The sequence below is a fragment of the Punctularia strigosozonata genome (assembly GCF_000264995.1).
Source record: "Punctularia strigosozonata HHB-11173 SS5 unplaced genomic scaffold PUNSTscaffold_3, whole genome shotgun sequence".
Lineage (NCBI taxonomy): Eukaryota > Fungi > Basidiomycota > Agaricomycetes > Corticiales > Punctulariaceae > Punctularia > Punctularia strigosozonata.
In genome coordinates, this window is record NW_006767435.1 from 166,380 (window position 1) to 187,470 (window position 21,091).

Here is a 21,091-nt window from a genome sequence, read left to right on the forward strand (position 1 = left end):
GGCGAGTTGGCTCCAGGACTGCGGCAGAGTACAATGATAATTCCTACATACACTACGGCGAAGGCAAGGAAGTACACAAGGGTTCAGCGCGTCGCTCCAAGACCAAGCTTAGTGGTTTTGATAACGGCCGTCAGCGGGGCAGCCAAGCCGCCACTAACGCCGATTCTCTGCCCTTCCGACCAACCCATTTTCGCCAACAGCTGGAAACCCATGTTCGACGCAGAAATCTTGGGCGCAGCCTATATTCATTGTACATTCTATGAGCACACCGAAAGGGGAGCCCAAAAAAGGACGAAAACGTACCTTGCCCACTTCATCTCCTTCGCGGTGCTTAGGTGCCCTGCCCCCGCCCCTGAACCCATTGGGTGCGTTAAATCTGTCTTCACCTCCTCCATTACGCCGCACTAGTGCCCTGACCTTCTTCTCCTTGATCGCTACACCCGTCATCGACGTGCGAATTAATGTCGTATACCTGCCTGAGCCCTGCCCTTTGCTCTGACTCTTGAGATTGAACGCGCCAGCGAGCTCGTGGACGCGCTTGCGGGACTCCTTGTCCATCGGAGGGAGCGCCATGGAGTTCTGGCCCAGGTTCGTGATGAACCTCCGAATCTGAGTCTCGAGGCTCGCGAGGTCGACGACGGCGTTGGGGATGTCGAGACCCAGCGCGGCCGCCCTTTTCGAAGCCTTTCGGCCTTTCTTGCCGCCCTTCTTTGGTGCCAGCGGGTCGACAGCTTCCTCCAGGCGTAGTGCCTCCCGCATGCGTTTTCTCTCCGCCTTCTTCTCGCGGTCCTTCTTCCATTGCGCTTGCAACTCGGGAGGTAAATCTTTCCACTGGTCTTTCTTCCGCCCTGCAAGACGTTGTGAGCAACTGGCCGACATAATGTCACAAAATAATGAAGAGAACGTACGTGACGGTTCAGCAATCCCCTCGAGATTTCCATCGCAAATCGCACGGAAGATTTCCTTCTTCGCCTTGCGATCGCGGCCGTGGAGTATACCCTCGTTTTCTTCAAGCAATGTCTATGTCATGGGATGTCAAAATGCGTCTTTTCTGTGACTGGTGCGATTATGGTCTGACCTGGATGCCCTGAATGAGGTCTTCGTCCCTCTCCGCCCACGTGAAGCGCGAGTCAAAGTCGTCTCTCCCGTCATCCGAGCTCCAGTCCTCGCCATCCTCGCCCTCGCTCTCCTCAAAATCATCTTGACTGACGATCTTCTTTCCACGCGACTTCTGTCGGAGACGTTCGAGCCGAGCTTGGAAGCTGCTTTTCGGCGAAACGTCGACATCGTCGTCAGAAGACTCAGTTTCGTCATCATCGCCATCACCATCGTGATCCTCTGCCTCCTCCCCCTCCCCAACCACTGCTTCTCGCGAGTCAGTACCGGCAGGCCCGTGCACTCCTTCTTCGGCAATGAGCACTTTTTCCTCCGCGTCAAATACGGCATCCATCTCCTTCCCTTCCTCATCGCTATCTGCGCCGTCGCTCGCCGCACCCTCGTCCTCGCCGCTGCTTCCTCTACCTGCTTCCTGCTCTTCATCCTCCTGCCTCAACTTCTGCACATCCGCCACGTCGTCCATGGTTACCCACTCCCCTCCGCCTTTCTTCATGCCCGTCACGAACCTTGCCATCGCCTCGCCGTCCAACCCGTCGTCCACCTGCATATCCCCCGTGCCTACGTCCTCCTCCGCCGACACATCGTCGCCCCAGTCCACGTCCGAATCGCCCCTCCTCTGCTCGCCCTTGCGCGGGTCACCCCGCATCCGCTCCTCTTGCTCGAGCCGCAGTTGTTGCTCCTCCAGTGCAGCCCCCATCATTCCAAACCCGAACTTTCGTTGTCCGGCATTACGCGTACGGCGCTTGAACACCTTCGAACCGATGACGGCAGCACGCGGCGTGCGTAGCGGACGTGGCCCGCGCGAGGTACGCGAGGGCGCATTCGGTGTACCAAGCACTGTGAACTTGATATCGGCGACCGTCGGCGGATCGGGTGGAGGCGTCCGCATCCGCTCGTGTATGTCGGGTTTGGTGTCGGATAGCAATTGTGTCGTACCGGTGAGAACAGAAGTTGTAGGGACTGGCGCGAGCTCCGTTTCTGCGTCTGCATCTAGTTTGGGTGCTTGTGATGTGCTTTGGTGAGACCGAGGGTGGGGCGCGACGTAGACTATGATTTCATCGTCTGGAGAGGGAAGTCCGAGCGCGTCTCCCGAGACGCGGTCCACATCTACGCCGACGCATCCAGCAGCATGAGAAGGCATAGGCGTCGTATCGACGAAGAATGCGGGGCGACCCGCGCCATGTTGTGCATGAGGTTGCGTGTATGTCGACTGGACAACAGGCGTCGTGTCAATCCAGAATCCAGTGAAGTCCTGCTGCGTCGCGTTGATTTGCGAAGTCCGCGGGACGGCCTGCTGCGCTGCAGCCGCGTCTAACTCCTCCTTCAAGCGGCTCATATCCGCGAAGTCGTATTCCTCGATGTCTTCTTCCTCGTCGCCCTCTTTTTCGGAGTCGGATTGTGAGGGTTCCCCGCCAGTGCCGAACACGCGATCGACGTGTTTCGCGGTCGGTACATGTGCGGCTTCTGTATCCGCTGTAGCACAGGAGGAACCGTCAGATCAGGCTTCGATCTCGAGTATATGCGTTACTCACCAACATCCTCTACTATAGCGTTCAGAATATCTTCGGCGTGCTCCTCTTTGAATAGCGTCGCAGTGTATACCGACCTCACAAATACAATCGGCTTGAGGTACGGCCGGTCTTCGTTCAACACCTTTGAAAGCGGTGCGCCAGCACCCAGTTTTGCTTGGAGGCGGCGACCGAAACCGCGGTCGCGGCCTCTTCCTTCGCTTCCAGGACGCTCGAATGTGTCAATGAGGCCCCGTCCACGGCCAGGGAAGCCGCCGCGAGGCGTGTTCCGTCCTGAATCGTAACCGCCTGGAGTGTTGAAGGTACCGCGACCTCCGCGGCCTCGCGGGCTATCGAATCCACGATATGGAGGAGTAGATGGGCCTACGCAATAGTATTATTTAGATCAAGAACTGATAAAGAAGTAGTTGGCCTGATAAAAAGTGGATGAGAGCGTTCAAAGAGCGGAGTTTCACCATTATACAGCTGAATGTCGATCTCAACCTCGTCCATCGGGCGATACCCGCCCCTCGCTCTTCCTCTGAAATTGCCGCCTCGGTTTCCTCCCCTGCCTCGCCCCCCACGTCCCCCTCCACGATTTGGCATGGGCGATCCCCGTCCGCGTCCGCCCCTATGGTTGTTGTTGCCGCCTCGGGCCATGACTTACAAGCCGTTCGATCCGATGGATGCAGTATAAGAGAGATTTCTAGGGCACTTTTAGAATGGTGCAAGGAGCGGTACAGATCACAATATCGACAACAAGCCAAGTGAAAAACAAGCAAAGAGTCACGGCGAGGATTGCGGGACGAAGTCAGTCATCCACCCAAAGCATGGTGAGCATAGCCACAGGGATGTTGCCACTTCGCCAGCTACCGTGTTCGCGTTATGCCGTCGCTGCATACTGGTGCTTTCATTCCCGGCCCCACGAAAAGACGAGAAATGTCAAAGGCAAAGCGGCAACATTTGCGCTTCCTTCGGTTGGAAACGCGCCAGCACGCTGCTCAGTGGACCACCAACATCGATCGACAAGGAAGTCGTGGAGCAATGGGCTCAAATGTGCGTGCCATGACCACGACAAGGGTATGGATTGCGGACCGCATGTTCTAAGTTATGGGCCCGGGGATCAGAGAAGTCATTGTGCTTGAAGATTTGCATGTCCTTACTACCATCCTCTACCATCTTTGCCTCAAGGCCGGACGAAGGCAAGATCAAGGACTTCGAGATCAGAACGTTCAAACCTCAGATGCGAGAACTTGCGGCATGCGCAATGATTTCCATATTCCCACACCGGTTACTTATCTCCAGATCGTGGTGGGCATCATTTACCAGTCAGGCTTAGCCTCACCACTCGCTGCCGTGATCTACGGAGGCAGAAGCGTGGCCATCTAAGTAGGCCCGAGACATCACGGCCGAGTGCCGGATCGGGCCCGTCGAATCAAAATGTACCTGTTACTCTCACAAGGCTCTCCGGTTGCTTTCGACGGCGCTTAGACATTCGATATCATAGTGCTTCATCCTATCCTGTTGACGCCTTCCCCCCACAAAAGCGATTCAAACACAGATGAGTTTGACGATGATACGGTCGATGTTTGATACGCCTACGCTCGTGGCGATATGTACTGCCTTGGTCGTGTACGCTTGGACCAAGAAGTCACGGCGCCCACCTGGACCGACGGGATTGCCTGTCATCGGTAATCTGCTCGATATGGCGGCGCTTGATGACCCAGCAACAATCCAACAGTGGGGGAGGAAGTTCGGTGAGTGATATTCGAACGCCAAACTAAGGGTGATACAGCTGCTAACGCACCTTCCTCAGGAGAGCTCACGTACCTGCAAGTGTTTCGTACGCCTTTCGTGTTCATCAATGGAGCAAAGGCCGCCATAGAACTTCTCGAGTCAGTCAGAACACTATTAAATGCCTCAGCAACGTCGCTGACCTTTTTTGACAGCAAGCGGAGCGCTCTGTACTCCGATCGACCTGGTTTGCCTTTTTCTGGTGGGATGTGAGTCCATCCGCAAGCATGCTCCTCGCTATCATACTGACCATTATCAACAGGGTCGGGCTGGACAAGCTCGTGCCTAACACTCCTCTCGGAGAGCGATTCCGACTGGAAAGAAAGCTGATGGGGACCGTGCTCAGCATCCGCGCCGTTACGAAGTGGGAGCATACCGTCACGAGGGAGACCAACGTGCTGATCAAGCAGCTCTTGGAGGTGCCAGACCAGTTTGCGGAGCATATGCGAAGGCAAGCTTTAACGTTCTGTCCCCCAGACGTTCCACGGCTAACGCAACGTCTTGTCTCCATCTCGCAGGATGTCCACGGCGTTGTATTTTATGACGCTGTACGGATATCGTATTCAGGGCGATGATGATCCATACGTCAACCTCGCAGAGGAGTTCATGGCTGCATCCAGTGTCGCCATCCGAGGGGGCTGGCTAGTGGATTTCATCCCAGCTCGTGCGTCGGTAAATTGATCATGCATGCTCAGCGACTGATGTCTTTGCCAGTGAAATGGGTGCCATTTCTTAGCTTCCATCGCAAAGCCGCCGAATGGCGAGCGCAGGTGCCAGATTGGGTCGATAAACCGTACAACGAGCTGCGGAAGTACTTCGTACGTCGATGATATCTCTTATATGGGCTAATGATAGCTCAAATTATGTCTCATTCCCCTGACAGGAGTCGAACCAAGATTGTCTCTGCGGCGCGATGTTGAATCCTGAAGGAGAGGCGAAAGCTGACGCTAAGACCGAAGAACACATCAAATGGATTGCGACCTCTGTGTACGGTGGTAAGCGTGTCACTGTCCTTCTATCTAACAACATCTGACGCCCCTCGAGCTGGTTCCGATTCGGTGCGTGGAGACGCGGTCGTTCAGTGGCAGCTCAGAGCTGAGGCCAACTGAACAGAGCGCTGTTGCCCTCAAGCACTTCATCCTCGCTATGACCATATACCCCAAGGTTTGCGGCCTTGCAGGAGCGGAATTAGACGCGGTTATAGGGAGAGACAGGCTTCCTTGTCTCGCCGACCGCAGTAAACTGCCCTACGTCGAGGCCGTCTACAAGGAGGTCCTTCGATGGGGAACGCCAATTCCGCTGAGTGGGTTCCGCGTCGTCCTACGTATGCTACAGTTGTGCTCATAGCATCGCAGGCGTCCCGCATCGTCTCATACAAGACGACGTGTACGAGGATCAAGTACTTCCCGAGGGCACCTGGGTTCGTCCACCTATCAACGTCGACTTCATCTGTACTGATGACAAGTCCAGTGTCTAGCAAACATATGGTACGCTGGCGGGATTTGTTACGCAGGGGATGCCATGCTCATGTGTTCGTTGAAGGGCCATCCTCCACGATGACGATCTGTACCCCGACCCGCACAACTTCCGCCCAGAGCGCTTCATGGAAGAGACAGACGCCACTCGTGCCAGGATGATCGACCCCGAAACCTACGTGTTCGGCTTCGGCAGGTGAGCATTCAGTCGTATCTCCCGGCTGCCGCACAGTCTGACATAACACCAAAAGACGCCGCTGCCCTGGTCACAATTTTGCGCACGCGTCCGTTTGGCTAGCCATCGCACGTATATTGGCCTGCTTCGAGATATCGCCAATCGGCGACAACGAGAAGGACGTTCCCGTACCTGCCTTCACTCCAGGGGCTATCAGGCAAGTCAGCGATCGTGCACTAGTCTACGTTGATATACTGAACGTATCATAGGAATACTCTGCCATTCGCATGCAAGATAACCCCTAGGCACTCGAAAGTTGCCGAGCTGATCGAACAGGATAACCCAAGCGCGACGGATTGAGATTGGCGACAGCTTTGTACTTATCTTATCTGATAAATGGTTCTAGTCCGGTTGATCTGTGTAAGGAAACATTATAGAGCTTAAGGAGTCCGTGCTTTGTCCTCTAGGTAGCGTGAAGGTTAGGGCTCAGCGACACCATGTCAACCCGGGCCACTCATGTATCATGTCAAGATCACGTACCAATCGGAACTTCCCACAGCAGATCGAGATAGGACGATTGACGGGATGCAATTTAACGATTGGTACAATGAACACATTCGCTATGGTAGAGACCGCTTTTGTGGACGAGTGAATTACCAGACCGGCGGCGTGATCTCAGTACGCGCTAAGGAGCGAGCCTCGCTCAGACGCAACATAATCCGCCATCAAACCAGCGAATACGACGCCTCCAAACGTGAACCCATTGCGATGGAACTGGAAGCGAGAGAGAGATCAGCGGTTGCATCAACAGTAACGATTACACCCCAGGCTGCACGTACCGTTTGCCAGCAGCTGGCTGGGTTCATGATGTCCACCTGGATTAGCTCGCGCGTGAGTAGCCACGCTGCGCATGCGACGGAGACCGTCCAGTACGGGATTCCCGCCTCAATGAGCACGCCGCACAGGGCGAGGGAACCGAGGAGCATCACCCCGAAGATGGACAGGATGGGTTTGGTGTACTGGGCGAATAGCAGGGCGGTCGACTTCACCCCCGCTTTCACGTCGTCGCGCATGTCCTGGCACGCGTAGATTGTATCTATGAAATGATGAGGATACAGGGTTATAGGGACTACTTCGAGGTAAATTATGCGTACCGTACCACATCGTCCACCTGAGGGGGTTAAGAGTGAGATAGGTGCTTCGCCGACATGAAGAGTAAGGTACTAACGCCCAGCAGCCGACACTGAGGATAAGCGCCTGTTTGGTTATCTCACCGGTGACGCTAGCAGCAGCCATCGGCACGCCGCAGTTCATGGCCAGGCCTGTATATGGCATTGGTAGTCTGTATGCAGGGGAGAGTGATCAACATACCTAGCCATGCTTGAGGCCAGTACGTCACCCGCTTCATCAAGGGATATATCCCCGGCAGCACGAAGATAGAGATTATTCCGAGCTTCCAGCTGCACAAGACTCAGTATCCTGTCGCAACATTTGGCGTAGAACTGAGAGGGCACGTACGCGAGCGGGTTCAGATCCCAGACCATCATTGTGAGGATTGAAAGATGTATAGCAAGGAATACGAGGGCACCCTGGACGGATATCCTTCCATCTGCGATAGGCCGGTGCTTGGTGCGTTCTGTGTGTGCGGATTAGGCACGTAGTAAGAGAAGGTATGTCGATCCATCTAGATCCACCTACCGACTTGCCGGTCGAAATCGCGATCGAGTATATCATTCCAGATGCAGCCTGCGCCTATGGATAAAATGAGTGATGTCCCAACATATGAGCGGTTCAGAGAACCCTACTGCGAAACAAACGATTAGTCCGTGATCGCGCAACAAAAACAATATCGCATACCTATGGAGAAGGCTTGCCCCGATGAACCCGGTTACCAGATAAGCGACGAACGTATACAGCGGCATGTGCTCGGACCGAGCGAGCATTGTGAGCGACCATGCTACGGCAACGACGCCTTAGCGGTGCGATTCTGAGGGATAGAAGATGGAGCCTCTTACCGAACGGCCAGAACAAGACCATCGTTCCAGCGAACTTGGGAAGACGCGAGAGTTCGATCTTGGACGGCCGTCAATTGTATGAATGGGGAGTGGTGTATGGACATATCGCGGCGCTCACCCATGGCCTGATCGTCTGGGAGAAGGTAGATCGGGAGCGACCGACAGGCATATCGTGGGCAGATGGCCAGCAATGGGGCACCGCAGGTTCAAATTGCTGTAATATACGGAAAAGCAAGCAGCCAGGTGCACTGGCAGAGCTCCCGTTTTAAATGTGGGAGACCTCACTCGCAGTCCAGGAAGTTCATCGCCAGCTGCCAAAGATCCCTTCACGGAGATTCCACAAACGTTCTTTGGTTATGGCACCTCACGGTAGCTTAAGGTCAATGCAGCAGATGATAAGATTGTCACGACCCAAATCCGGCGATAGGAACTGAGACGCACGGATCTATGCGCCTTGTCAAGAATAGACCGCAGCGGTACAGCCTAGAACTGGGCAAATATGTCTTCCATTCGAAAATACACTTTCTGATGCATCGTCCAATCATCAGCTTCGGTATGTAACGATAGGACCGTCCGGCGTACTGTAGCAATTATCCAATGGAAACGGGCTAGCCATACCTAAATATGATGGGTGTCAGCACCTTCGTGCAGATGACGTCCACATGCCCGAGAGATCATTCTCCCATTATCCTGAGTTCCAACAGCATCCACCTGATGAGACTCGTCGAGCGGCTTTTGAGCAGACAACGCCGTTGCGGACCCTGATAGAAGGTAGGCAGCAAGCTTCACTGTGATGATCAAACGTGCATTGCCACGCGGATCATCGATTCCCTCACCATACCATACCTCCAGCTGGCGCGTTACAGTCACGACAATGACGATGCCGAGTTGATACCGAGGGAAAGCGTTGAAGGTCAAAAGATATGCACGCGGAGATAGGAGATGATGTGTATGTATTCGCCGCCCAAGATGATTTCGCCGTGGCAGTTGAGCTAAGTACGTATAGAGTAGTGCATATACGCACGATAACAGCTTTATCCAATCGAGTCTTGCCAAACGATTTCGACTCCGGAGATTCAGGTGACATCTAGTGACTTGCCGCTTGGGTGCCACGATGAAATTGTGGAGAGCTACCGAGCCGTGGAAGAACATTTGGCGACCTCCATCAGAAAGAAAGCAGCCTGCGGTGCTGGATGAAAATGCACGCCGCCGACCGAATGAGGCAGTATGCGTTGGCCAAATAAAGCCAAATAATGGCGGCAGCGGGGGCCAAGTCGGAGGCATCAGCGCATGACTTCCGCCTTTCCCGGATGTTCCCAATGCCCACCACTTGGCTCTGGACGGTGGGTACAGCATTGCAGCGCCTACGTACTCGTGCGACTCCACGTTCGGTGCTGCGGTCTAGGAACCCGGGCTCGCTGTACTTCGTGATCACCACTGTCAACCCATGAGACAGATAGCGAGCAAGTACTCAATAGTTGCCCGTCCAACCCGAAGAACGGAAGATTACCACGTGGCAATGTCTGAGACTGGCTTGAGCTTCTCGGTATGGAGCAGCGGACACGCTCACGAACAGCGCGGAATCACGACTCAGAGGCAAGAGCACTCCACTCTCAAAGAGAGTGTGAGGAAGATGCCGAGGCCTACAACCAATATTCGACGCAATGCCACTAGGTTTCGAAGGAAACGTTTCTGTCAGCGAACATGGAGAGCGTGCGCTGAGATTCCCAGCTGTGACACCATAAGAAGACGGCGTCCGCATCCAACCACTGGTAGATCCATTGGTTGTTGGTACTCCTCGAGCACGGCATCGAAATGGTCTCTATTCCGTATGGTGAGGTTGCGACCTTCTTAGCTTTGTTCTTTGGTTTGGTCGTCTACGTCAGAGGAAGAAGACATGGTCGACTCCCCGGACCCTCTGGGTTTCCGATTATCGGCAACCTGTTGGACATGACAGCGCTGGATGACCCAGCCTCCATCAAGCAATGGGGGAGGAAATACGGTGAGCAGTGTACGTGCGGAGGCGAGCGTTCACGATGCTGATTATGAACGTATCAGGGGAGCTCACGTACCTTCGCGTGTTTCGTACGCCGTTCGTGTTCATCAACGGGGCTAAAGCCGTGACGGAGCTTCTTGAGTAAGCGAGCATGACTTGAACCCTGAGACCCTGGCGCTAACTTCGACGTATCGCATAGCAAACGCAGCGCACTCTACTCTGATAGACCGTACTTGCCCTTGGCCGGCGGGATGTAAGTGCGACATTGTACAGATAGAGCTCTGAGGACCCGTTGCACGGATGTTCATGGGACCTTTACAGCATTGGACTGGATAAGCTGGTGCCCAACACTCCGTTTGGAGAGCGATTCCGTCTTGAACGCAAGCTTATGGGCACGGTGCTCAACATCCGAGCAGTCAATAAATGGGAGCATATCATATCCAAGGAGACACACCTGCTCCTCCAACAGCTCCTTGAAACGCCAGACCAGTTTTCCGAGCATATCCGGAGGTATGTTTTGATGTCTGTTTGCTCACAATGGCCTTGACTCACGCGTGTCGATCAGGATGTCGACTGCTTTATACTTCATGACGTTGTACGGATATCCTGTCCAGGGCGACTACGACCCGTTCGTCCTCCTCGCGGAGGAGTTCATGGCTGCATCCAGCGTTGCTATCCGCGGTGGCTGGCTTGTAGACTTCATTCCGGCGCGTGCGTGAACGGTTGTGCATAAATGTCCAATCATCGCGATTAATTACTCCCCCCCCCCCCCCGTTGCACAGTGAGATACATCCCATTCCTCAGCTTCCATCGCAAAGCTGCGGCCTGGCGAGCAAAAGTGGTAGACTGGGTTGACAAGCCTTATGCCGAACTCCGGAAGTACTTCGTGCGTCTCTTTCTATTCGAAGTTCGGGCTAGAAATGGCACGTGTTGAACCCATGGCAACACACAGGAATCGAACCGAGATTGCTTGTGCGGCGCTATGTTGAACCCTGAAGACGGACCTAGGGCCGACGCCAAGATCGAGGAACACATCAAATGGATCGCAACTTCGGTTTACGGTCGTGAGTGTCGTTTAATGCGAGTCACTGCGTTGTACTGATGTGATAATAAGCCGGCTCTGATTCGGTACGTTCGGCTGCGTCGTATGACGAGCGCATGGTACTCATGGTGTCTGTCATAGAGCGCCGTTGCGATCAAACAGTTCATTCTGGCTCTGACTATCAACCCCGATATTTGCCGCCGGGCGGGCGAGGAGCTCGACGCCGTCGTTGGAAGAGGAAGACTCCCGACCCTTGCCGATCGCGACAGGCTGCCATACATTGAGGCCGTCTATAGGGAAGTTCTGCGATGGGGAACTCCGATCCCTCTGAGTGAGTTGGACTCTCTCTATGCTTGCAACCTCGTCATCTGACCCGAATTCAGGTGTTCCGCACCGTCTCATCCAGGACGATGTGTATGAGGGTAAAGTGATCCCAAAGGGCTCGTGGGTAAGCTGAACCGCAGTTGATTCTAGCAAACTTGTGCTTATACGCTTCCAACCAGTGTCTGGCAAACATTTGGTGCGCCTCGATCACGGCAATGGGTCGGTAATCGATACTAATCGTGCTGCAGGGGCATTCTACACGATGAGGAACTCTATCCGGATCCGTTCAGTTTCCACCCGGAGCGATTCATGCAAACAACGGATGCGGTTCACGCTCGCTTGATTGACCCCGAAACCTACGTCTTCGGATTCGGCAGGTGAGATATCCTCCCTAAATGCAGTACGTTCCGAACAGGGTTTTTCTGATGCTGCGGCTGTCAGGCGCCGCTGCCCCGGCCACAACTTCGCACATGCGTCCGTCTGGCTCGCAGTGGCGTGTATCTTGGCGTGCTTCGAGGTCGCCCCTATTGGCGACAAAGAAGAGGACGTTCCGAAACCTGCGTTCACGTCAGGGGCGATCAGGCGAGTCTATCGCCGGCCGTGGTGCTCGGCGATAAATGACTGAATACGTTGCAGAACTCCGCTTCCGTTCGCATGTAAGATAACCCCAAGGCACCCGAAGGTTGCAGAGATCATCGAACAGAACACTGAGCGTGCACAGGAGTGAGGTATCCTCTCGCCACTGATTTGCACAATACCTGTGCTTCAATTCTTTGTCTCCCGGAACTTTATATGTATATTTGCAATGAATGCCAAGCAATGAACGTAAATCTTGTCAAACGTGCGTCGAAAGTAGTGATCTATTCATGAAAGCTAAAATGAACAAGAGGAGCGTCGTCGTATCATGACTCATTCCTTTCCCTTCCACGATATACCCTCTTCGGCCTCCAGGAGCTCGTACTCGATAAGGCCATTGAGCCACCCAGCGAAGGGGTTTCCAACCTTCGCACTAGTCGCTTTAGCTTCTTCAGGGTCAATGAGCACAGGCGGCCCCCTCGTGCTCGCCGCATCTACCAGCAGCTGGATGCGGCACGCCTTCTCGAGGCACAGGTAGAAGTACAGCGCGCCTTCTATCGTGTTCCCGGTGGCGATGATGCCGTGATTGCGCAAGATGATGGCCTGGGCGGAAGATGGGGGTCAGGAGGCATGTCCACCTGGCGAGCCTGTCTACAAACCTTGGCGCTTCCCAGCTCCTTGGCGATGGCCTGGCCCTCTTCGTGGCCGAGCACGACGCCTCTGTATGCACTGTACACCGCATGATCCTTAAGATTACGTCAATATATGGCCGAAATCGATTGACTGCACGAAATCTGACCTCGTAAAAGGCGCAACTCTCCTGTGAGATCGGCTCCAACATCCGACCGGTCGCAGAGAAAGCCTTGCCATAGATAGAATGACTGCGGGACGGTTGTTCAAGCAAGTTCCCTCCTGAAGCATGAGAATACCTACCTATGAGCGGCACATGTGATATCTGGGCGAGCGCGATGGATAGCTGAGTGTATCATGAAAGCGGCCGTGTTGAGCGCTTGCCTCTCGCCATGCTCGATTACCTGGAAATGAAAGTGATCAGCGCTTCCCTCTAATTGGGAATGAAACAATTTCTACCTGTCCTGCTGAATTCACGAGGAGAAGATCCTTGGGCTGAATGAGCTTGAAGTGTAATCCGAGCGGATTGACCCAAAAATGGCCCGGCAAGACCGGATCGCGAACGGTTATGTGTCCCGCAAAGCCTTCGTCATAGCCAAGCTTTCCTGAACACGAGGTTCAGATAATGGTGGATGTTCATAGAGTTAGACCACTCACCGAAGATCCTGTACGTCTGCGCGAGCCTGAACTTGCGAAAGGCTCGCTCTTCGTAGGGATCGTCAAAGGTAGGCGGCTTGGGTAGGATAGCCATGAGTTTCGCCTGGATCGCCTTATCGTCGGGCACTTCGGCACTTTGCCCGTTTTCGCCATTCACGGTGGATGAACTCATGGTGTACGACAGTTGGGACGCTCGGAAACGATGCCACTCGAGAGGACTGACTCGAAGACCTTGGCCAAGTTCAAAGAGCGTTCGGCCTAATGCATGAACTTGCGTTGATCTCCATGATGATTCTGCTTAGTCATAGCTTATCCCGGTCCCAGCGCTGTGTGCATATGTACGGAATGAACCAAGTGGAACCTTCTGAGATTGATCGATGAATTCCGAGCTGCATGACCGAAGCCCAGGGCGATGCCCAACGCACCGTAGTCAATATGTTCCCTCCAGCCCACCATGACACTCGTAGAAAAAGATAGCCGAATATCGATCGCAGACTTAAAGCTCTCGACGCCGACATAGCCGCATCCCAGGACGACAAACGATCTCCTTGGAGATAACACGGAAGTTGCAAGACTAGCTCAGAACAACTTCGCGCACGGCACCACAGACCGCCAGATCATCTTCGAGTTCCGGACGCACTGATGTAGCACAGCGCTGTGGGTAAGGAGGTGAATGGTCGGTAAGTTAGATATCCTGAGCTTGACGGTTTTCCTCAACCGGTAAGCAGGTAGCCGGAGCTCCCGGAGCTAGGGGCACGTGCTGCTTGTGAGAAAACTTTGTGGCACATCTCGCCGAGGCAGCCGAGCGCCAATGAAATTGTTTCAATTTGCTCCCGGTTAGCGTTGCCTGAAATACATGTGGATATTTTCCTTGTTCGTCACATTTTTCACCAACGGGGTGTTGCAGAGGCGAACGAGCTCGAAGATACGAACAGGATCTGTCATGTTTTCGGTACCGCGAATACGGAAGCATCTGAAGCTCTGATAATCTGCACCGGGGTATGACTTCCGGTTACGAGATGATATCGAACGTTGGTTTGGACTGTGCTCAATCCATGTTGGGGAGATAGAGGGACTTGAGATAGGAATGCACTTGCTCATCGTTGACGTATCGGCACATCGCCCGGTTTATGTGTGGTAGCTGTCTACCGGACGATGTCTTTTTGTGCCGCCGCTCAATCGACTGGACGTTGCATCGCAACTCGTGTTTTAGGAAATGTTTGCGGCTGACGTAATGTTACAGCGCGTTCCAAATCATAGCAAGACGAGACGCTGCCCTTACGCAATCGTTCATCCCTCAAGATAATTCCACAATCGGTCCTCCTGTAACCTCAGTTAAATGTGAAACTACTGTAATTTTACGACCTTAGGTTCGTCCCCTGTCCCCTGGCAACCTGAACTGAACCTAATTTCACATGTTGTCCCCTGTCCCGCCACCAATATCCAGGCCTTGAACTGACCGTGGGAATTGTATCTCCTACTGTGAGAATATTGCACACTGACTACAGTCAGTTTGTGAACTTCCCACGGGCCCGAACTTGCAGCTGTCCCCTGTCCCCCTGGGGGCGGACCGAACCTAAGGTCGTAAAATTACAGTATATTGAATTCCCCGACAGGCAACAAGGAGCATACTTACATAGCTTCATCCTGCGGTTTGGCATTTGGAATAACAGAGCAAAATCTGATACACAACGGATGAGTGACATAGCGCAAGAACGGTTATTGCGCAGACTACTGAATAATCGCCGCCGTAGATGACCAAATTGATCCAACGTAGCACACGCCTGCAGGCGCGCACTCGAGGCCTGTCTCATGTCGAAGACTGGAGAGCTGTATCTGACCCCCAGTGCACGCCCCATGGTAGGACAGTATGCGCAGGAACTACACCTCCCTCGAAAGGGGTGGATATCCCGATGGTTTGCTCGCCCGACGGGTATGTAGTGTTGTGACCAGTGCCGACGGTGTCTACGGCAATCACCAGGCCGTTGCGGCCTCCGAGAGAGTTCGTCAGAACTGTGGGGCAGTGTCACGACGGCAAGGTCGGACAAGAAAAGAACAAATCTAATGAAACGCGCGATTCATCAAGGTGACGACATGATAGATCAGCGCAGCGGGAGGGACGGTGGAACGGATGCATACTGTGGTGCGGGAGGCAAAAACCCGTACGTCGCGTTCGCAAGGTTCCCGAGTTGGAGCGCACTTGCGCCGGCGGTGCCTGCGGACGTGGAAGTCACGAAAGGCGCGGCGAGCTGTCAACATTCGATCGCCGAGTAGTTATCAGCGTCGGTGACGATGGCGGTTAGGTCGAGAGCGCTCGCTCGGTGAGGCGGCGCAATCAGCGAGTCCCAAAGAAACACGCAGCCAGGTATGAGAAAACGAGTTCGTGCTTCATTGTGTTAACTTGTTCAGAGCTGAGAGGGTGATGTGTCGTGTATCGAAAGATGGCGAATCTTATATGCATTAGGACGAAATTTCATTGATTGCAGTTCTGTGCTACTAGGTGGTTGCGACGCCGTCCCAACGTCATTAATGTATAGCAGCGGGCGGGAGTTGTCCAAGGTCTATTGAGCCCAACATTCACATATGGAAGCGAAAAACTGATGGTCAGCATCAAGGAAGTAATTGCATGGCCGGATCCAAGGCACTGCGCACGACTGAATGTATGAGCCATGCCGAAGATGCAGGTGTGCTGGGAAAAGCTGGCCGTATGACTCCCACCTAAGTTTCATAACTGCACGATATGGGCATGATGTAAAGCAACTTTTAAAAATCACCGAATCCTTTCCGTATCTCCTCTTCTCGAGGACAGCTGCATATACAAGTATATGGTTTACCGCTTTACCCTCTCCTTCGTATGAAATCCATTTTGTTTTTGCTGGCCCATACATACGCCCTCTACGTAATGGAGCTACGAGCTGCACAGCAAGTTTATTCAGAAGCCTCGTTATGGAGAACCTTCGCGCGCCAGCTATCAGAGCATCACTGGTACCGGTAAAGCCAGCGCGGTGAGAAGAAAGCGAAACATCCATATGCGTTGTATCTTCCCGTTGCCCACACTGCAGCTGCGCGATGGATGATATCCGGCGTTTTCAGCCTGAGATCTGAGAGACAATGTCTGGGCGCACAGCATCATGTAATCAGTACAGCCATAAGGAGGTAGGTAGGTAGATTGCCGATACTTCGTGATCTTCGGATGGGAAAGCGTTAAGTAAACCGGTTGAAAGCCGGAGCAGGAGCTGGAGTTGCCGACTCACGTGCTCACAACCTCTCGCGCTTCGCGGTCTCCTGTGATGGTCCGAAGCGTTCGCAACTGCTTCCGAATCCTCGCTTTGATGCCGTGATCTTGATCAGATGGAGCGGACGCTAACTCTGACCACTAATAAGGCGTCGTTGCTTTTCCAGCCTAGCTCTAATCTAGCCGACACCAGATAATGTCGCACGTTCCCACAGCGATTTTCATATCGCCATGGGAGGAAGATGCTCTTTGCTTTGTGGAGCACGCAGCGCATTCATGAGAAACGAGTACATACTGAGCCAATTGGTGCGGTCTTCGGCGGTGAACATATCAAACGGACCTAGTGTATGACGGAGGTCCCATCAGGACCACTGATTACGGGCGAAGGAGAACGAAACTGATTCTATCTGCATGGTTAGCAGGAACTGCCAAACACAAGGTCCCAGATTGGACTTCGACGTCTCACGACATTCGCTGCGACTGGACATATAAGATATCGCTTCGCATGCTGGACCCGTATTGCCGGAGTCCATACCGACGTCGACGTGAGCAACGATGGCACCACCTACAGCACTCCAGCTCGCCATGGCGAGTATGTTCACCGAGTCTTTCTTCTTCGGTGAGTAAGAGCCATCGGACGCAACTCTAACATTATGCTTACCCGGATCATAGGTATATATACAGTGCTCGAGGTGGTGGTGGTCTATATTTTGTTGTAAGACGATCCGGTATTGATGCGGAGCGGTATGTCTGACGCGTTCTCTATTCAGTGCTCGGCGCCGAGGCGCGCAGAAGTCGCTCGTCGCGCTTCTCTACCTCTCTTTGTTCATGTATGCTCTGGTGACCACGCACATGGTTCTTGAAGTAGTGCAGAGTATGCAGACAGTGGTTTCCTTGCAAAACGTGCAGACACGGACAATCGTCGGCTCTCTGTTGGTAAGCAGCTACGAATAGGCTCAACTACCACATGCCGTTGATGATACTGGTCGCAGTCCGCCAGTGGAGACTGTATTCTGATATGGAGGGCTTGGGTTGTGTGGTCGTACAACTACTGGGTCATCGTCATACCAGTGATTGCGGTTCTGCTTGAAACAGGTACATTTCATTGACCGGCGTGCCTGAACCCTTGCTCATACGTCTATGACAGCTTTCAACTTCATTTCCTCCGCAGCAGTGTCAACATCAAACTCGTTTACTGTGTTCGCATTACCGTCCTCGATCCTCACCATGGTCAACAACATCATATGTACAGCTTTGATTGCAGGAAGAATCGGGTGAGTTTATCCCATAATCCGGGTAGTGCGGAGGTTGACGGTATACTCTCAGGTACATGCAGTGGACGACGCGCAAGGTGTTGGGCAAGAACAGTGGGACCATCAGCGCGCGCAGCTACACGGGCATCATGCTGCTTTTCATCGAGAGCGGTTTCATTTTCACGGCCGTTCAGGTGCGATCTCATAGGCATGCACCGCATCTTGACGGATGCTAATCTCCCACGAAAGATCATCACCGTCATCCTCGACCAGATTGCGAACCCGGGCATCCATGTACGCGATCTTCTAACTCTATCCCCAGCTGTCTCACGGGCTAACGGAACTCGAATAAGGTGGTGATAAACCTGTACACGCCATTGATGGGCCTTCTTCCAACCTTGATCATCGTCCTCGTCCACTTTGAGAAGGTTCCTGGGAGCCATTCAACAAGGCAACACGAGTCGCAGCAAGCGAGCGGACGGACGTATGTGGGCAGCCAGCTCCGGTTCGCCCAATCCGGGAACACTGGTGCCACAAGCATCACCGCCTCGCGGGGCCCGATATTCGCCTCAGGCCCGCTCGACTCCATGCAAGAGTACGGAGGCACGTTGGAACTGGACCTGGTCAAGACAGATAGCGACCTGACCAAGGCGAATCAATTGGGGGCGTACGGTTCGGTGTAAACGCCATACGTAAACTCCATGACGTGGTTTCACATTGCCTGGCGCGCATTATTCCAGTCATCCAGGCCGCTTGACTGTATCTTTATCGACCTAATGCTGTACCAATGCTGTACCTTGCACTCTGTTGTGTATTTATTAGACTTTCCGCGCAGAACGCACACACAGGCTCCGTAATGGTCTCGGAGAATCTGATCGCCTCAATCATTACACTCGTGAGACAGTGTTGTTGCCTCGTCAATGGCCGCCCGATAGGAGTGTGATCAGCAGCTACCGAACGTATATAATCCCGAGATGAGTTTGTGGTCGCGGATAAGCCTGACAGTGACGGTGCCCACTCCACACGCGCGGATAACGATGCTCTCTTTAGCCGGGGCGATTCCCACACTCGCCATCGCACTTGCAGTCACCACCGTCGCGACCGTTTTATACAGGAGAATCGTCTATGGCGCATACAAGCCCTTGCCTGGGCCGTCTGGTCTTCCAATAATTGGAAATGTACTCCGGATGCCAAAAAGTTACGAATGGCTGCATTGGGCGGAGCATAAGGACGTGTATGGTACGTTACTGCAGTTCCGTCGCCCACAGTGCGAGATTCTCAAGTAATATCGTTTAGGACCGATCAGCGCTGTGAATGTTCTGGGACAAACTATTGTTATACTCAACACCCTCGAAGTAGCGAATGACATGCTCAAGACTCGGTCCGCCGCGTACTCCGGGCGGCCAGTCCTGCAGTTCGCAGGCGAGATGTACGTGGTCCTCGAGGATAAGAACAAATGTCGCGCGGAGTGACTTGACTCTGGGGCATAGGATAGGATGGAACAGGCAGATGATTCTCTCAACCTACAATGACCATTTCAAGTCTATGCGGAAACTCGTCTACCGATACATAGGGACGAAGGCCGCGATCTCCCGGCATCAGCCTATCCAGGAGCGCGAAATACGCTATTTCCTTGCACGTGTTCAGGATGACCCATCCCAAATTCTGCACTATCTTCGGGTGTGAGCGAGATTCGCGCCGATGCAGTTAGCTTTGTCGCTCAAATGCTGTCCGTAGCGCCGTAGGGAGCATCCACCTCCAGCTCAGTCATGGTTATATCATGGAAACCTCCCGTCCCGACCCGCTCGTCACCCTGGTGGAAACCGCCGCGCAGCAATTCTACGCCGCGACGCGTCCGGGAGATTGGCTCGTCGACATATTCCCGTCCCTGCGGCGCCTGCCTCCCTGGATCTTAGGCTCGAAGTTCACGAAGACCCTCAACGAGTTCAAGGGGACGAACCTCGAGCAAGCCAACCGTCCGCATGATTTTGTGAAACGCGAGATGGCATGTATCGGAGACGGGGTTTTCGGACCATATTCGGTGGCTAACATCCTGCCTGTAGGCTTCCGGCTCAGCCATTCCCTCTTTCACATCTACCCTCATCAACGAGAAAGAAGACGAAGAATCGATCAAATGGGCAGCCAACTCGCTATACGGCAAGTCCATGCATACAGGTTCATGTTCCGGGTCCTTGACTGTTTGATTACAGGCGGAGGGACCGATACTGTGGGTTGCGGCAAAACGCGTCTCTCACGGCGTTACTGACCTTTAATGCTTGGACGGATCAGGTCGTCGCTACCTTGTGAGTTTGGGTTTTTCTCCCGAGATGGGATATCTTGCGCGGGGATTCAACGTGAATCGCATTACTCAGGACGGCCTTCTTCCTGGCCATGGTCAAGAACCGCGATGTGCAGCTTCGGGCGCAGAAAGAGATCGACGATATCGTCGGCACCTCGCGCCTCCCGACCTTCGCCGATCTGGAGCGACTGCCGTACGTCGCCGCACTGCACACGGAGCTCCTGCGATGGCACACGATCGGACCCATGGGTGCGCACACGTCTTTCCCACGGAAGAGAATAGGTTAATGATGTCCACACCAGGGATACCTCATGCGACCACCGACGACGACGTCTACAACGGGTACTTCATCCCGCGCGGATCGATCGTGTTGAGCAACTTGTGGTCAGACCGGATTAAAGACTTCCCTCAGCAGAGGAGCTAAGCATAATCCCGCGCGACAGGCTGATAGCGCATGACCCGGACAACTACGATGACCCGATGGCGTTCAAGCCCGAGCGTTTCCTCGGGCCGGATCCCCAGCTCGATCCGAGGAGCTACGTGTTCGGATTCGGACGGAGGTACGCCGCGGCGCTCTCTGTCGTCGTCGTCGAGGACATGCTGCTAAGCGATTTGAACACGGACAGGCGGTGCCCCGGCCTCGAGCTCGCGGACGCGACGATCTCGTTGGCCATCGCGATGTGCCTCTCGGCCTTCACGTTCTCGTGCGAGGACCAGAGCCCGGTCGATCCCCGAGAGTCGTTTATCCCCGGGACTGTGTGGTACGTCACCTTACCTCGCAAGCATTCGCGAGACGTGTTTGATGACAATCGTTTCTTCCTCGTTGTTCGACAGTCACCCCAAGCCGTTCAACTTTGACGTAGCCGTGCGGTCGCCGGAGAAGGCGCGGCTCATGAAGGCGGTCTGGGACGAGCTCCCACCTCCGCCGAGCAACGCTGACAAACTGTGAAGATCAGCAACAGTTGAACCCCTCTCTGCAACACTTGTACATAGAAC

The 21,091-nt window shown here is 53.9% G+C and overlaps 7 protein-coding genes across 7 annotated transcripts; 4 read left to right on the forward strand and 3 right to left on the reverse strand.

Moving 5' to 3' along the window:
- Positions 1-83: 83 nt before the first annotated feature.
- On the reverse strand, positions 84-3,137 carry PUNSTDRAFT_131359 (uncharacterized protein; the record flags this gene model as incomplete). The annotated part of the gene is made up of 6 exons (XM_007380646.1): positions 84-239; positions 304-848; positions 909-1,020; positions 1,079-2,589; positions 2,649-3,008; positions 3,101-3,137. The coding sequence occupies 6 exons, from the start codon at positions 3,135-3,137 to the stop codon at positions 84-86; spliced, it is 2,721 nt and encodes a 906-aa protein (XP_007380708.1).
- Positions 3,138-4,209: 1,072 nt separating this feature from the next.
- PUNSTDRAFT_141634 (cytochrome P450) lies at positions 4,210-6,467 on the forward strand (the record flags this gene model as incomplete). The annotated part of the gene is made up of 14 exons (XM_007380647.1): positions 4,210-4,381; positions 4,441-4,519; positions 4,574-4,627; positions 4,681-4,869; positions 4,937-5,082; positions 5,133-5,236; positions 5,302-5,413; positions 5,463-5,476; positions 5,532-5,721; positions 5,774-5,838; positions 5,889-5,905; positions 5,961-6,089; positions 6,145-6,285; positions 6,338-6,467. 14 exons carry the CDS (start codon positions 4,210-4,212, stop codon positions 6,426-6,428), a joined length of 1,503 nt encoding a protein of 500 aa, XP_007380709.1. The 3' UTR covers positions 6,429-6,467.
- Positions 6,468-6,649: 182 nt separating this feature from the next.
- PUNSTDRAFT_82742 (4-hydroxybenzoate polyprenyl transferase) lies at positions 6,650-9,237 on the reverse strand. Its single transcript, XM_007380648.1, has 13 exons — positions 8,920-9,237; positions 8,666-8,866; positions 8,525-8,608; positions 8,202-8,456; positions 8,084-8,141; positions 7,926-8,025; positions 7,767-7,819; positions 7,587-7,704; positions 7,440-7,528; positions 7,297-7,390; positions 7,223-7,239; positions 6,908-7,164; positions 6,650-6,842 (listed from the first exon to the last, which is right to left on the reverse strand). Exons 4-13 carry the CDS (start codon positions 8,250-8,252, stop codon positions 6,744-6,746), a joined length of 936 nt encoding a protein of 311 aa, XP_007380710.1. The 5' UTR covers positions 8,253-8,456; positions 8,525-8,608; positions 8,666-8,866; positions 8,920-9,237; the 3' UTR covers positions 6,650-6,743.
- A 661-nt stretch (positions 9,238-9,898) lies between these two features.
- Positions 9,899-12,183, forward strand: PUNSTDRAFT_141636 (cytochrome P450; the record flags this gene model as incomplete). Its single annotated transcript, XM_007380649.1, has 14 exons — positions 9,899-10,085; positions 10,142-10,220; positions 10,279-10,332; positions 10,401-10,589; positions 10,645-10,790; positions 10,862-10,965; positions 11,032-11,143; positions 11,194-11,207; positions 11,263-11,452; positions 11,505-11,569; positions 11,625-11,641; positions 11,694-11,822; positions 11,887-12,027; positions 12,082-12,183. The coding sequence occupies 14 exons, from the start codon at positions 9,899-9,901 to the stop codon at positions 12,170-12,172; spliced, it is 1,518 nt and encodes a 505-aa protein (XP_007380711.1). The 3' UTR covers positions 12,173-12,183.
- A 171-nt stretch (positions 12,184-12,354) lies between these two features.
- Positions 12,355-13,402, reverse strand: PUNSTDRAFT_62167 (class II aldolase/adducin domain-containing protein; the record flags this gene model as incomplete). The annotated part of the gene is made up of 6 exons (XM_007380650.1): positions 12,355-12,624; positions 12,681-12,767; positions 12,821-12,902; positions 12,955-13,055; positions 13,111-13,256; positions 13,309-13,402. The coding sequence occupies 6 exons, from the start codon at positions 13,400-13,402 to the stop codon at positions 12,355-12,357; spliced, it is 780 nt and encodes a 259-aa protein (XP_007380712.1).
- Positions 13,403-17,098: 3,696 nt separating this feature from the next.
- PUNSTDRAFT_131364 (uncharacterized protein) lies at positions 17,099-18,479 on the forward strand (the record flags this gene model as incomplete). The annotated part of the gene is made up of 8 exons (XM_007380651.1): positions 17,099-17,162; positions 17,216-17,258; positions 17,314-17,479; positions 17,536-17,638; positions 17,691-17,817; positions 17,870-17,990; positions 18,046-18,090; positions 18,150-18,479. The coding sequence occupies 8 exons, from the start codon at positions 17,099-17,101 to the stop codon at positions 18,477-18,479; spliced, it is 999 nt and encodes a 332-aa protein (XP_007380713.1).
- A 504-nt stretch (positions 18,480-18,983) lies between these two features.
- Positions 18,984-21,060, forward strand: PUNSTDRAFT_118706 (cytochrome P450 oxidoreductase; the record flags this gene model as incomplete). Its single annotated transcript, XM_007380652.1, has 10 exons — positions 18,984-19,035; positions 19,093-19,225; positions 19,287-19,478; positions 19,534-19,801; positions 19,860-19,984; positions 20,169-20,344; positions 20,398-20,479; positions 20,539-20,655; positions 20,722-20,856; positions 20,930-21,060. The coding sequence occupies 10 exons, from the start codon at positions 18,984-18,986 to the stop codon at positions 21,042-21,044; spliced, it is 1,395 nt and encodes a 464-aa protein (XP_007380714.1). The 3' UTR covers positions 21,045-21,060.
- Positions 21,061-21,091: the final 31 nt, after the last annotated feature.

Bases quoted from the DNA above. Each gene is read 5' to 3' on its own strand.
- PUNSTDRAFT_82742 (XM_007380648.1), bottom strand. From the start codon at position 8,252: ATGCCTGTCGGTCGCTCCCGATCTACCTTCTCCCAGACGATCAGGCCA. The intron at 8,026-8,083 runs GTAAGAGGCTCC...TCGTTGCCGTAG, and splicing joins GGTCTTGTTCTGGCCGTTCG to CATGGTCGCTCACAATGCTC. The intron at 7,529-7,586 runs GTACGTGCCCTC...AGTCTTGTGCAG, and splicing joins TGGGATCTGAACCCGCTCGC to CTGGAAGCTCGGAATAATCT.